Source organism: Esox lucius, chromosome 3 (assembly GCF_011004845.1).
Source record: "Esox lucius isolate fEsoLuc1 chromosome 3, fEsoLuc1.pri, whole genome shotgun sequence".
Classification (NCBI taxonomy): domain Eukaryota; kingdom Metazoa; phylum Chordata; class Actinopteri; order Esociformes; family Esocidae; genus Esox; species Esox lucius.
Genome location: NC_047571.1, coordinates 34,812,368 through 34,824,294, shown reverse-complemented (window position 1 = coordinate 34,824,294; position 11,927 = coordinate 34,812,368). Strand labels below are relative to the sequence as shown.

The window sequence follows — 11,927 nt, the reverse complement described above, 5'->3', positions numbered from 1 at the left end:
CGTCAATAGAAAACCAGGTATTATCTTCTCCAACACTGCCGTTTAGCGGCCATAGAAAGTACAACACGCACTTCTTACAGATTTGGAACTTTGGAAAAGAAAATAACTCCACAACCACCTGAGCGCGCACTTGTACTAGGCAATAGGTTACAATATTACAAGCACGCGTGAATGAATGATGTGCCATCAAAGACAGCGTAAAGACCACGCTAGCGCTCTTTTATCCTATCAGGCACCACACCCCCTCTCCACATACACACACGCGCGCGCGCGCGCGAGAAGTTGAATGTCCACATTCCGTTTGTAGTTGCACAGTGCAGTGTGTGGGGGCAGGCAGAGACACACCCATAGAAAAGAGACCAGGAGCGGGCCGCGGGTGGTGACTAGTTATTTTGACCGAATGAGGAAGGCTTGTCTGCTGCGACTCCTGTAGCCTACTCACTGTTTTACACCGCGACTCTCGTGGGATCAGTTCAGTTCACAGCCGCTATGGGAAGCAGGACAAACTTACGGGTTGGAGCCTTGGGCGTCCGAGGTAAGATACGTCGACCACTTATTCACATGCAGGATCCTGATAGAAAATTACACTGACATTTGTTTAATTTTTAAGTTCATAACTGACAGTAAATGTATGGCTTTATTCAGGTGTGATGGTTTGTAATATTTTCAACCCTGGTGGAATAAATCTGTACACCTTCATGTAGGCCTGTTGTATTTAGGTTCAACATAATTTGTTTAATTTACATTTTAACAACATCAAAAAGTATGACATTTGTGGATGTGTGTGTATATATATATACATATATTACAGTTTGAGAAGATTGTAGCTCTGAGTCTAGTCTTGAACTTCATCTGCCCTGTCACTTAAAGTAAAATAAGACCATCAGAACCTACATGTATTTATTTGGTTATTTGCAAAAAGCGGTTAGAACAAAAACGGAATATAAAAAGGCTAATATAATGGAGGAAACCCCTAAATAGAAGAGGAGGTAAAGAGAGATGGGGAGGGTGTTACTATACTCTCTGTGTGTTAACACCCTATAAGATGTCTCTGTAGTAACACCCTATAAGATGACTCTGTAGTAACATCCTATAAGATGACTCTGTAGTATAAGATGTCTCTGTAGTAACACCCTATAAGATGACTCTGTAGTAACACCCTATAAGATGACTCTGTAGTAACACCCTATAAGATGTCTCTGCAGTAACACCCTATAAGATGACTCTGTAGTAACACCCTATAAGATGACTCTGTAGTAACACCCTATAAGATGTCTCTGTAGTAACACCCTATAAGATGTCTCTGCAGTAACACCCTATAAGATGTCTCTGCAGTAACACCCTATAAGATGTCTCTGCAGTAACACCCTATAAGATGACTCTGTAGTAACACCCTATAAGATGTCAATGTAGTAACACCCTATAAGATGTCTCTGTAGTAACACCCTATAAGATGTCTCTGCAGTAACACCTTATAAGATGTTTCTGTAGTAACACCCTATAAGATGTCTCTGCAGTAACACCCTATAAGATGTCTCTGTAGTAACACCCTATAAGATATCTCTGCAGTAACACCCTATAAGATGTCTCTGCAGTAACACCCTATAAGATGTCTCTGCAGTAACACCCTATAAGATGTCTCTGTAGTAACACCCTATAAGATGTCTCTGCAGTAACACCCCATAAGATGTCTCTGCAGTAACACCCTATAAGATGACTCTGCAGTAACACCTGTAAAATAAATCTGTAGTAACACCCTGTAAAATAAGTCTGTAGTAACACCCTGTGAGATATGTCCGTAGTAACACCCTGTAAGATACACTCACCTGAAGGATTATTAGGAACACCATACTAATACTGTGTTTGAGCCCCTTTCGCCTTCAGAACTGCCTAAATTCTACGTGGCATTGATTCAACAAGGTTCTGAAAGCATTCTTTAGAAATATTGGCCCATATTGATAGGATAGCAACTTGCAGTTGATGGAGATTTGTAGGATGCACATCCAGGGCACGAAGCTCCCGTTCCACCACATCCCAAAGATGCTCTATTGGGTTGAGATCTGGTGACTGTGGGGGCCATTTCAGTACAGTGAACTCATTGTCATGTTCAAGAAACCAATTTGAAATGATTCGAGCTTTGTGACATGGTGCATTATCCTGCTGGAAGTAGCCATCAGAGGATGGGCACATGGTGGTCATAAAGGGATGGACATGGTCAGAAACAATGCTCAGGTAGGCCGTGGCATTTAAACCATGCCCAATTGGCACTAAGGGGCCTAAAGTGTGCCAAGAAAACATCCCCCACACCATTACACCACCACCACCAGCCTGCACAGTGGTAACAAGGCATGATGGATCCATGTTCTCATTCTGTTTACGCCAAATTCTGACTCTACCATCTGAATGTCTCAACAGAAATCGAGACTCATCAGACCAGGCAACTTTCTTCCAGTCTTCAACTGTCCAATTTTGGGGAGCTCGTGCAAATTGTAGCCTCTTTTTGCTATTTGTAGTGGAGATGAGTGGTACCCGGTGGGGTCTTCTGCTGTTGTAGCCCATCCGCCTCAAGGTTGTGCGTGTTGTGGTTTCACAAATGCTTTGCTGCATACCTCAGTTGTAACGACTGGTTATTTCAGTCAAAGTTGCTCATCTATCAGCTTGAATCAGTCGGCCCATTCTCCTCTGACCTCTAGCATCAACAAGGCATTTTCGCCCACAGGACTGCCGCATACTGGATGTTTTTCCCTTTTCACACCATTCTTTGTAAACCCTAGAAATGGTTGTGCGTGAAAATCCCAGTAACTGAGCAGATTGTGAAATACTCAGACCGGCCCGTCTGGCACCAACAACCATGCCACGCTCAAAATTGCTTAAATCACCTTTGTTTCCCATTCTGACATTCAGTTTGGAGTTCAGGAGATTGTCTTGACCAGGACCACACCCCTAAATACATTGAAGCAACTGCCATGTGATTGGTTGATTAGAAAATTGCATTAATGAGAAATTGAACAGGTGTTCCTAATAATCCTTTAGGTGAGTGTATGTCTGTAGTAAAACCCTGTAAGTTATGTCCGTAGTAACAGCCTATAAGATGACAGAAGTTAAGCTAGCCCACTAGCATGATTCTAGTACTTTTCATAACCAGCTAGTGGAAAATGTGTTTGTGTGATTGACTTCCAGCTAGCCGAGGCACAACATTCTTAATCTCCAACACACACACTAGCATAAACAGTATATCTTGTGAGTGTGTGTGCGTGTGTGTGCACGCAGTATACAGCCCGATCAACACACTCTGAGCTGAGACATTTTCCAGAAACACTCTGTTTATGTAATGTCAAGTGAACCTGTCATTCTGCAAACAAATAGCAATTGGTTCTCTGGGTAGGACACCGGTTTGGATCTGTGTCTTTAAGGAGTTAGACCATTTGGGAAGCAAACCTATTGATTCATAGCATGGTAGTCATCTACACTCTTTGACCTCAGTGTGTGCCTGTGTGCGTGTGTGTGTGTGTCAGGTCTTTCCTATCACATTGTTGGGTAAGCTCATAGGTCATTACTGAGGTACTTGCAGATCATGGCTGGCTGCACTGACGTGGAATCTTATCACGGAACAAATGTTGAAATATTATCAATGATTCCAACCTTCAGACTGTGTATTTATTAGTAACCAATCAGTTATGTGAAGCCCAAATGGAGCCCTATTCCCTAAATAGTACACTACTTTAGACCAGAGATTCCCTATATAGTGCACTACTTTAAACATAAATGACACTCTATTCCCTATATAGTGCACTACTTTAAACAGAAATGACACCCTATTCCATATATAGTACACTACTTTAGACCAAGGTCTAATGGGAATATGGTAATAAAAACTGCATGCAAAAACGAGTTGAGCACAGTGCTAAAAATCAACCATCCCATTTGGCATTTAACCAAATCTGCCTATACCCAATCAAGTTGCATTGCTTGCTGATATCAATTCTGCTTTTGATTGTTCTGTTGGTCTAAAGGTGGACTGTTGGACAGATATGACCAAAGCAGAATGAGTGAACAGTAGAGTTTATTCTCAAGTAGAGGAGCAACAAGCGACTGTTTCATTGATACATTACTAGTTCAGGGGTCACTCTTCAACCACCCGCAACTCAGATTCCGCCACCACCTTTAAAAACAGACTTAAGACTGGCTTTGATTTCAGTTTTTTTCTTGTTGTGTTTAGTTTTTTGGTGAACAGTGTCATTGGGTTTGATTTCTGTTTTTTCTTGTTGTGTTTAGTTTTTTGGTGTACAGTGTCATTGGGTTTGATTTCTGTTTTTTCTTACTGTGTTTAGTTTTTTGGTGTACAGTGTCATTGGGTTAGATTTCAGTTTTTTCTTGTTGTGTTTAGTTTTTTGGTGTACGGTGTCATTGGGTTTCTTGAAAGGCTCTAAAAATCCAGTGTATTATTATTAATACCCAGACTCTGAGATATTAGCTGATCAACTGATTTCCGTTGATGATGAGGTGAGTGACCCACTGGCCTGTCTGTTATCCAGACATCTGAACAGCCTCGAAAGGACCAGACAGCAGATGCTCTAATCCTTGTGATCTGCATCAATCAGTGGACTCCTGCGACTGTGTAGTCATGACCAGATTGACCTGGTGCTGGGTCGGTCTGTGCACATCTACTCCACTGTCTTTGTGTGGGTTTGTAAACGTTTATTAGGAACCCAGTAACTTTGTCAAAGCAGACGCAAAGGTTCCTGGGTTTCACAGGAAACAAACAAAACGATAAATTACAAACCCCTGATACAGAGGTGAGCAAGGACAGCCCACACATTCAAGTCCTGTCATTGTCACTGTGGAGCCTCATGAGGCAGCTCCCTTGAGAGATGTCCCATAGAGCCGAAGCACCTCTGATTATAATAGTTCAACAATGAACAGTAGCAGAGCTTCTCAGTTATCTTTCCATTCTCAGTTATCTTTGCATTCAGTTTCCAGAGCTTTGCCTAAAACACATGTGCTCAGTGATAGCCATCTGTTCCAACAAAGACATTTTATTGGTCTGTGATGAAGGATGCAAATCACAGGGAGGATGAATAACAGGAGTACCTAATCACACACTATTCACTATGGAGCGCTATGTAGCCTAGTTAAAGCTAGGGCACAGTGGTAATAGCTCCTCCAATCTGACTGTAATTTGTGTTAACTTTGGAACAATGTTTTTTTTATATATAATTTACCGTTTTGCACATCCCCCTGGGACCACATCGAGACTGGATTGAACTCCCCTGGACTGTCCTGAGAAAACACAAATTATTAATGATTACGGTTAGTAACATGCTTGTTTCAAGCTTATTACTGTCAGTAACACGCTGGTTACAGGCTTATTACTGTCAGTAACGCGCTGTTTACAGGTATATTACTGTCGGTAACGCGCTGGTTACAGGTATATTACTGTCAGTAATGCGTTGGTTACAGGCTTATTACTGTCAGTAACGCGCTGTTTACAGGTATATTACTGTCGGTAACGCGCTGGTTACAGGTATATTACTGTCGGTAACGCGCTGGTTACAGGCTTATTACTGTCAGTAACGCGCTGTTTACAGGTATATTACTGTCGGTAACGCACTGGTTACAGGCTTATTACTGTCAGTAATGCGTTGGTTACAGGCTTATTACTGTCAGTAATGCGTTGGTTACAGGTATATTACTGTCGGTAACGCGCTGGTTACAGGCTTATTACTGTCGGTAACGCGCTGGTTACAGGCTTATTACTGTCAGTAACACGCTGGTTACAGGCTTATTACTGTCTGTAACGCGCTGGTTACAGGCTTATTACTGTCAGTAGAGCTGGTTGAGCAGATGGCTTTATGACCCCCTGGCCGATAAGGTTGTTGGGGAGTTAGCACATTCCTCTGTGTTCCATTGCTGCTTCCAGTCCCGTTCTATTGTGGTTGAGGAAGTGTGATGTCACAGCCTGCAACACAGATACCGGCCTTTTCTCCCTAACTCTTCCTGCCTGTTAAAATGAACTGTTTAAAGTACAGAAAGGTCCAATACCCAGATATTACAATAAAGAAAGTTTTGTTGATTAACTTCACATTTGTCATCCAAAATACCCTTCAGTGTTCAGATGGAGATCATCAGCATTTTGGCAATACGGTTCTTTATCAGATTAACTTGTGGTTCCATCAGCAGATCTCTCTGTCTAGTAGGTAACAGGTTGTTTCAAAATGCCAATGCTAAGACATGCTAGTAATCTAGCTGAATCCAAAGAATTCAGGTACTGTGCCAAGGCTAGTTATCCATTGTGCAAAATCCAGATAGGAAATGTATTAAAATTGCATGTAGATACAGAACTGATTTTGAGGAAGTAGATAAAGATCCTTATTACCAAAATCCCAACCTGACCCTTTAATTTCCCCATCGTATATACAACCTTGTTTCCAAAGAAGTTGTGACACTGTGTGAAATCTAAAGAAAAACAGAATGCAATACTGTGCAAATCATTTAAACCCTATATTCAATAGAGAATAGTACAAAGACAACATACTGTATCAAATGTTGTTTCTTGAAAAATATGTGCCCACTTTGATTTTGATGCCAGAAACACATTTCAAAAAAGCGGGGACAGGGGCAACAAAAGACTTAAAGTTACGTAATGCTAAAAAAAACATTGTGGAACATCTCACTACTAATTCAAAGACTCATCCAGAGAGGATGGGTCTTTCAGGTGTAAATATAGGGAGGGGTTCACCATTCTGTAAAAGACTGTGTGGACAAATAGTGCAACAATTTAAGAATAATGTTTCTCAGCGTGAAGTGCCAAGTGTTTGGGGATCTCATCATCTACAGTGCATAATCATTAAAAGATTCAGAGAATCCGGAGTAATCTCTGTATGCAGGGGACAAGGCCGAAAATCAATATTGGATGGCCGAAAATCAATATCGGGCCCTCAGGTGGCACTGCAATAAAAACAGACAAGATTCTGTAGTGGAAATAACTGCATGGGCTCAGGAACACTTCTAAATCATTGTCTGTGAACACAGTACGTCACTGCATCCACAAATGCAAGTTAAAACTACCATGCAAACAAGGAACCATATATAAACAAGATCCAGAACCACCGCTGCTTTCTCTGATCCCAAGCTCATTTAAGATGGACTGAAGCAAAGTGAAAACTGTTCTGTGATCTGACAAATAAAAAATGTTGGGAATTTTTGGTAATCATGGATGCTGTGTTCTCCGGGCTAAAGAGGAGAGGGACCTTCTGGCTTTTTATCAGTTCAAAAGCCAGCATCTGTGATGGTATGGGGGTGCATTAGTGCACATGGTATGGGTGGCTTGCAAATCTTTGAAGGCACCATTAATGCTGAACAATATGTACAGGTTTCAGAGCAACATATACTGCCAATCAAAATACCAAACCACATTCTGCACATATTACAACAGCATGGCTCTGTAGTAAAAGAGTCCAGGTGCTAAACTGGCCTGCCTGCAGTCCAGACCTGTCATCCATTGAAAACATTGGGCGCATTATGAAACAAAAAATATGCCCAAGGAGATCCTGAACTGTTGAGCAGCCGAAATTCTATATCAAGCCAGAATAGGAAAAAAAATTCACTTTCAAAACACCAGTGGTAAACATGCCCCTGTCCCAACATTTTTCAAACGTGTTGCTGGCATCAAATTGTTTTTTCCAAAACAAAAACATTTCTCAGTTTCAAAATTGTATATGTTGTATTTTTTGTTTAAATTAAATATAGCAATTAAACAATTTGCACATTGCATTCTGTTTTTATGTGCATTTTAAGAAGCATTCCAACTTTTTGGGAAATGTGGTTATATATACTTTCCGGTCAGACACAACCCAATACAGTTGGCAGGAGAGAGTGGCGGCTTCTGATCTCTGGAGGTCTGAGTAACCACGGTGACGGGCTCCCAGGCTCGTCATCGACCAGCCAGGAGCCACAGAAGTGTTGCTAGGCACCACAGCCCTGGTTACATCTGTGTTGAAAAACACATAGCATGTTCCTGTGAGCCAAGGGGAGGGTGGGAGGGAGGGGGGGAGAGAGAGAGATAAGCAGAGAGGGCTAGAAAGACAGAGAGAGGATGGAGTGATAGGTGGAGATAAAGTAAGCGACAGAAAGACACACCCAATCTGACCCCACAGAGACCCAGGAGATCTACCCAGTTAGGCCCAGCTAGATCCACAAATATCATGAGAAAACTAAAGAAGAACTTCCTTCAACAAAATATTTTCTCACAGACCCACAAAGTACCTGAAAACAAATCAAATATTGATATAATCTACCATATCTGCCACATACAATACTGCACTGTTTAATCACAGCAGTTGGATTAAGCATTGAGGAGGAGTTTAGTTGATTGGATTAAGCATTGAGGAGGATTTTAGTTGGTTGGATTTAGCATTGAGGAGGAGTTTAGTTGGTTGGATTAAGCATTGAGGAGGAGTTTAGTTGGTTGGATTAAGCATTGAGGAGGAGTTTAGTTGGTTGGATTTAGCATTGAGGAGGAGTTTAGTTGGTTGGATTTAGCATTGAGGAGGAGTTTAGTTGGTTGGATTTTGCATTGAGGAGGAGTTTAGTTGGTTGGATTTAGCATTGAGGAGGAGTTTAGTTGGTTGGATTTAGCATTGAGGAGGAGTTTAGTTGGTTGGATTAAGCATTGAGGAGGAGTTTAGTTGATTGTATTTTGCATTGAGGAGGAGTTTAGTTGGTTGGATTTAGCATTGAGGAGGAGTTTAGTTGGTTGAATTCAAACCTGTGTTTCAGCTGTTACTGAGACGCCTGGACCGCATTCATTTACTAATTACCTGTTTATCTTTTAACTGTTGTTCCACCAGGTAAGACATACAATTTTGAGACGAGAGTACACAGAACCAAGTGATAACTGTAAACAAATACTTAACCAATATAAGCAGGTATACACCATATTCAAACAACAGACAAATATGATTTGTGACCTGTTGCAATGACAAAAAGGCAACCTGCTGAGCACAAACAATATTTGAAACAATAGACTGAAATTATTTTTCTGTTTCTGTGTAGGATGTTTCTTGGCTGATGTGTATGGAAGTCCTGGCCATGCTTGCAAAGCCTGTTGAATTTGAAAGAGAACTTTTGTTTACAATAATCTGCACAACTTTATAATAACATTCAGGACATTCGGTAGGGTCCCAGTCTGGTTGGCCTCAATCTGTCTAACCCTAACCCTCTCTCTATATCTCTATCTATCTCTCCTCTCTCCCCTCTCTCTGCCTCTCACTCTCTTTATCTTTATCTCTTTGTCTCTCTATCTCTTTCAATCACTCTCCTGTCTTTGTCTCCCTATCTCTGTCCTCTATTCGTCTCTCTCCCTAGTGACCATCTGTTGCTGGTCTCTTCTGTTGCTGTTTGTGCTGCCTGTGAGGACGATACACTCAGAGGGATGTCAGTGCCCAGGCTCCACCATTTTGGCCCAGTTTCCATCCTCCTCACCCGCTGAGACCTGCTGTCTGAACTATTCTGGCTCTACGTTGGGCCGTATTCCCTGGGCCTGGCTCAGCAACAGACCCAGACTTCAGATCCTGGACCTGTCCCACTGTAATATTACTAGCTTAGACCTCCAGGAGGACACAGGGACTGCTATCTCCACTCTCCAGGAGGTCTACCTGGGTCACAACAGACTGGAATCCATCCCGGGGGGCTTCATGTCACATTCACCCAGCCTCAGGGTGCTGGGGCTGGGCATGAACCAGCTACGGGAAGTGCCTGAGGACTTCCTCCAGGGATCTGACAGCCTCCAGGAGCTGGACCTCACGGGAAACCTCCTCCGCTCTCTTCCCGCCTCCGTGCTCTCCCTGCGGGGCCTGGAGAGGCTGGAGCTAGGGGACAACCCCTGGGACTGCTCCTGCACTCTAGTCGAGGGGCTGACCGACAACAACCAAAATAACAGTCTGCAGGGCATTGTGGGAAACATCACCTGCGCGTCTCCTCCGAGCTTGGCGGGGTGGCTCGTGTGGTCAGTGCCTCCCGGGGACGCCTGCCGCCCCCTGGGTCTCACGGTGCTCTTCATCCTCCTTCCCCTCGTCATCCTCCTGGGCCTGGTCCTCTGCTGGTGCTGTGGGAGGAAGAAGAGGAGGAAGGAGCCCTCCGCTTTCGGCCCGTCCAAGAAGAAGAGCTGCCACTCCCATCCGCCCCACCACCACCACCCGCTGTACTCCAAGCCCCTAGGCGGAGGAGCGGGTAACATCCCCAGGGAGGGCATTCTGAACAACCAGCTCCTCCTACGTCCCTCCTCCACCCTCCTGGGCTCCACCAGGGACATCTACGAGGAGGTGGAGATCAAAGTGGGCTCCGTGGAGTCTCCCCCTCCCTCTCCTCTCTCTGCTGGATCGTCGTTCACAGAGGGGGTGTTGGCCCAGCCGGTGTCCCAGGACGAGGGCCCAGAGACGGGCCAGGACAGGCCAGCAGAGCTGGACGCAATGAGCGTGACGGAGGTGATGAAGGACTCTGCGGACAGGGAGAAGGCATACATGACCCAATCCACCAAATACTACAGTCTGGTACCAGGGATGGAGCTGGACGAATCAGATCACAGCTCAGATCACGCCTCAACCCACGGGTCAGAACACTCCTCAGAACACGGGTCAGAACACTCCTCAGCTCACGGGTCAGAAAACTCCTCAGCCCAAAGGTCAGAACACTCCTCAGCCCACGGGTCAAAACACTCCTCTGCCCATGAGTCAGAACACTCCTCAGAAGTGGGGCCAGACCACAGGTCAGACCACGGACCGGACCATGCAGCTTACGAGAGCGTTGATCTGTCATGACAGTGGTTTGTCTGAGGAATTTACAATCTAACACGAGCTGACATCATCCTAAAATACTCAGGAAGGGTGTGTGTGTGTGTGTTGTCAGGAAAAATAGAGACTTGGGACAGAGTGCACTTTGTTTCCCAGAGACTGAATCATCCACCCCAGTCGTGGACAGGGAATGATGTCACATAAGCTTTTCAGGAAGGACGGACATCATCACCATGAGTTCCTCCTCCTGTGGGATCAGAGAAGCCCAGGCATCTATTCAACAATCACACACATGGCTTGTGTGCAAAGGACACTTCATGCTGTTATGTACTAGTTAGTTCCTATTCAGTTACTCTGCAGTTACTATGTGGTCAGTGTGTAGATAATATGTTACTACTATTCTGTTACTTGGCAGTTACTATGTGTTTACCATGGGGTCGCTGTAGCTCGGTGTGATAGGCTTGCCAAACCCAAACAGGAGGTTCATCTTCATAGTTTCCTCTCAGGCTAATCTGGCCTTCAGTCCTGTTCAAGCCGTTTGTGGAGAACTTTACCTGACTGTTCTTCCAGATGAATGGCATCAACCTTCAGCTGTACTTCAGTTACAATGTAAATGATCACCATGAATGTGACCAGTGAATGAGTAAGGACTTAGTGCCATCTCATAACTTCATAATAATGACGGAAATATATTCATGAAGATTATAATTATTATTCATTAAACTCATATAGTGCTTTTCAATTCCCTTTAAAAACACTTTAAACAAAAAAGTCAAGTGACTTGTAAAATAAACCAATAAGGAATCATTATGGTATATCCACCTGGAGAAGTGGGTCACATTCAGGTAAAATCTGTCACATATTGGAATCATTTTCCCTTTTGTCGGAGGGGAAAAGGCTGTTTGAAATGTTTCATTTTGGTTGAGCCTACCCTATGTGGTGAGAGAGGAGGGGGGGCAGGGAGTTGGGTGAGAGAGGAGGGGGGGCAGGGAGTTGGGTGAGAGAGGAGGGGGGGCAGGGAGTTGGGTGAGAGAGGAGGGGGGAGGGCAGGGAGTGGGTTGAGAGAGGAGTTGGGAGGCAGGGAGTGGTGTGAGAGAGGAGTGGGGAGGCAGGGAGTTGGGTGAGAGGAGGGGGGAG

At 44.0% G+C, this 11,927-nt stretch overlaps 1 protein-coding gene across 1 annotated transcript; it reads left to right on the top strand.

Annotated features, from left to right (window-relative positions):
- The first annotated feature begins 85 nt into the window (after window positions 1–85).
- On the top strand, window positions 86–11,743 carry si:ch211-106k21.5. The gene is made up of 2 exons (XM_010864387.4): window positions 86–535; window positions 9,367–11,743. The coding sequence occupies exons 1-2, from the start codon at window positions 490–492 to the stop codon at window positions 10,815–10,817; spliced, it is 1,497 nt and encodes a 498-aa protein (XP_010862689.2). The 5' UTR covers window positions 86–489; the 3' UTR covers window positions 10,818–11,743.
- The last annotated feature ends 184 nt before the right edge of the window (window positions 11,744–11,927 follow it).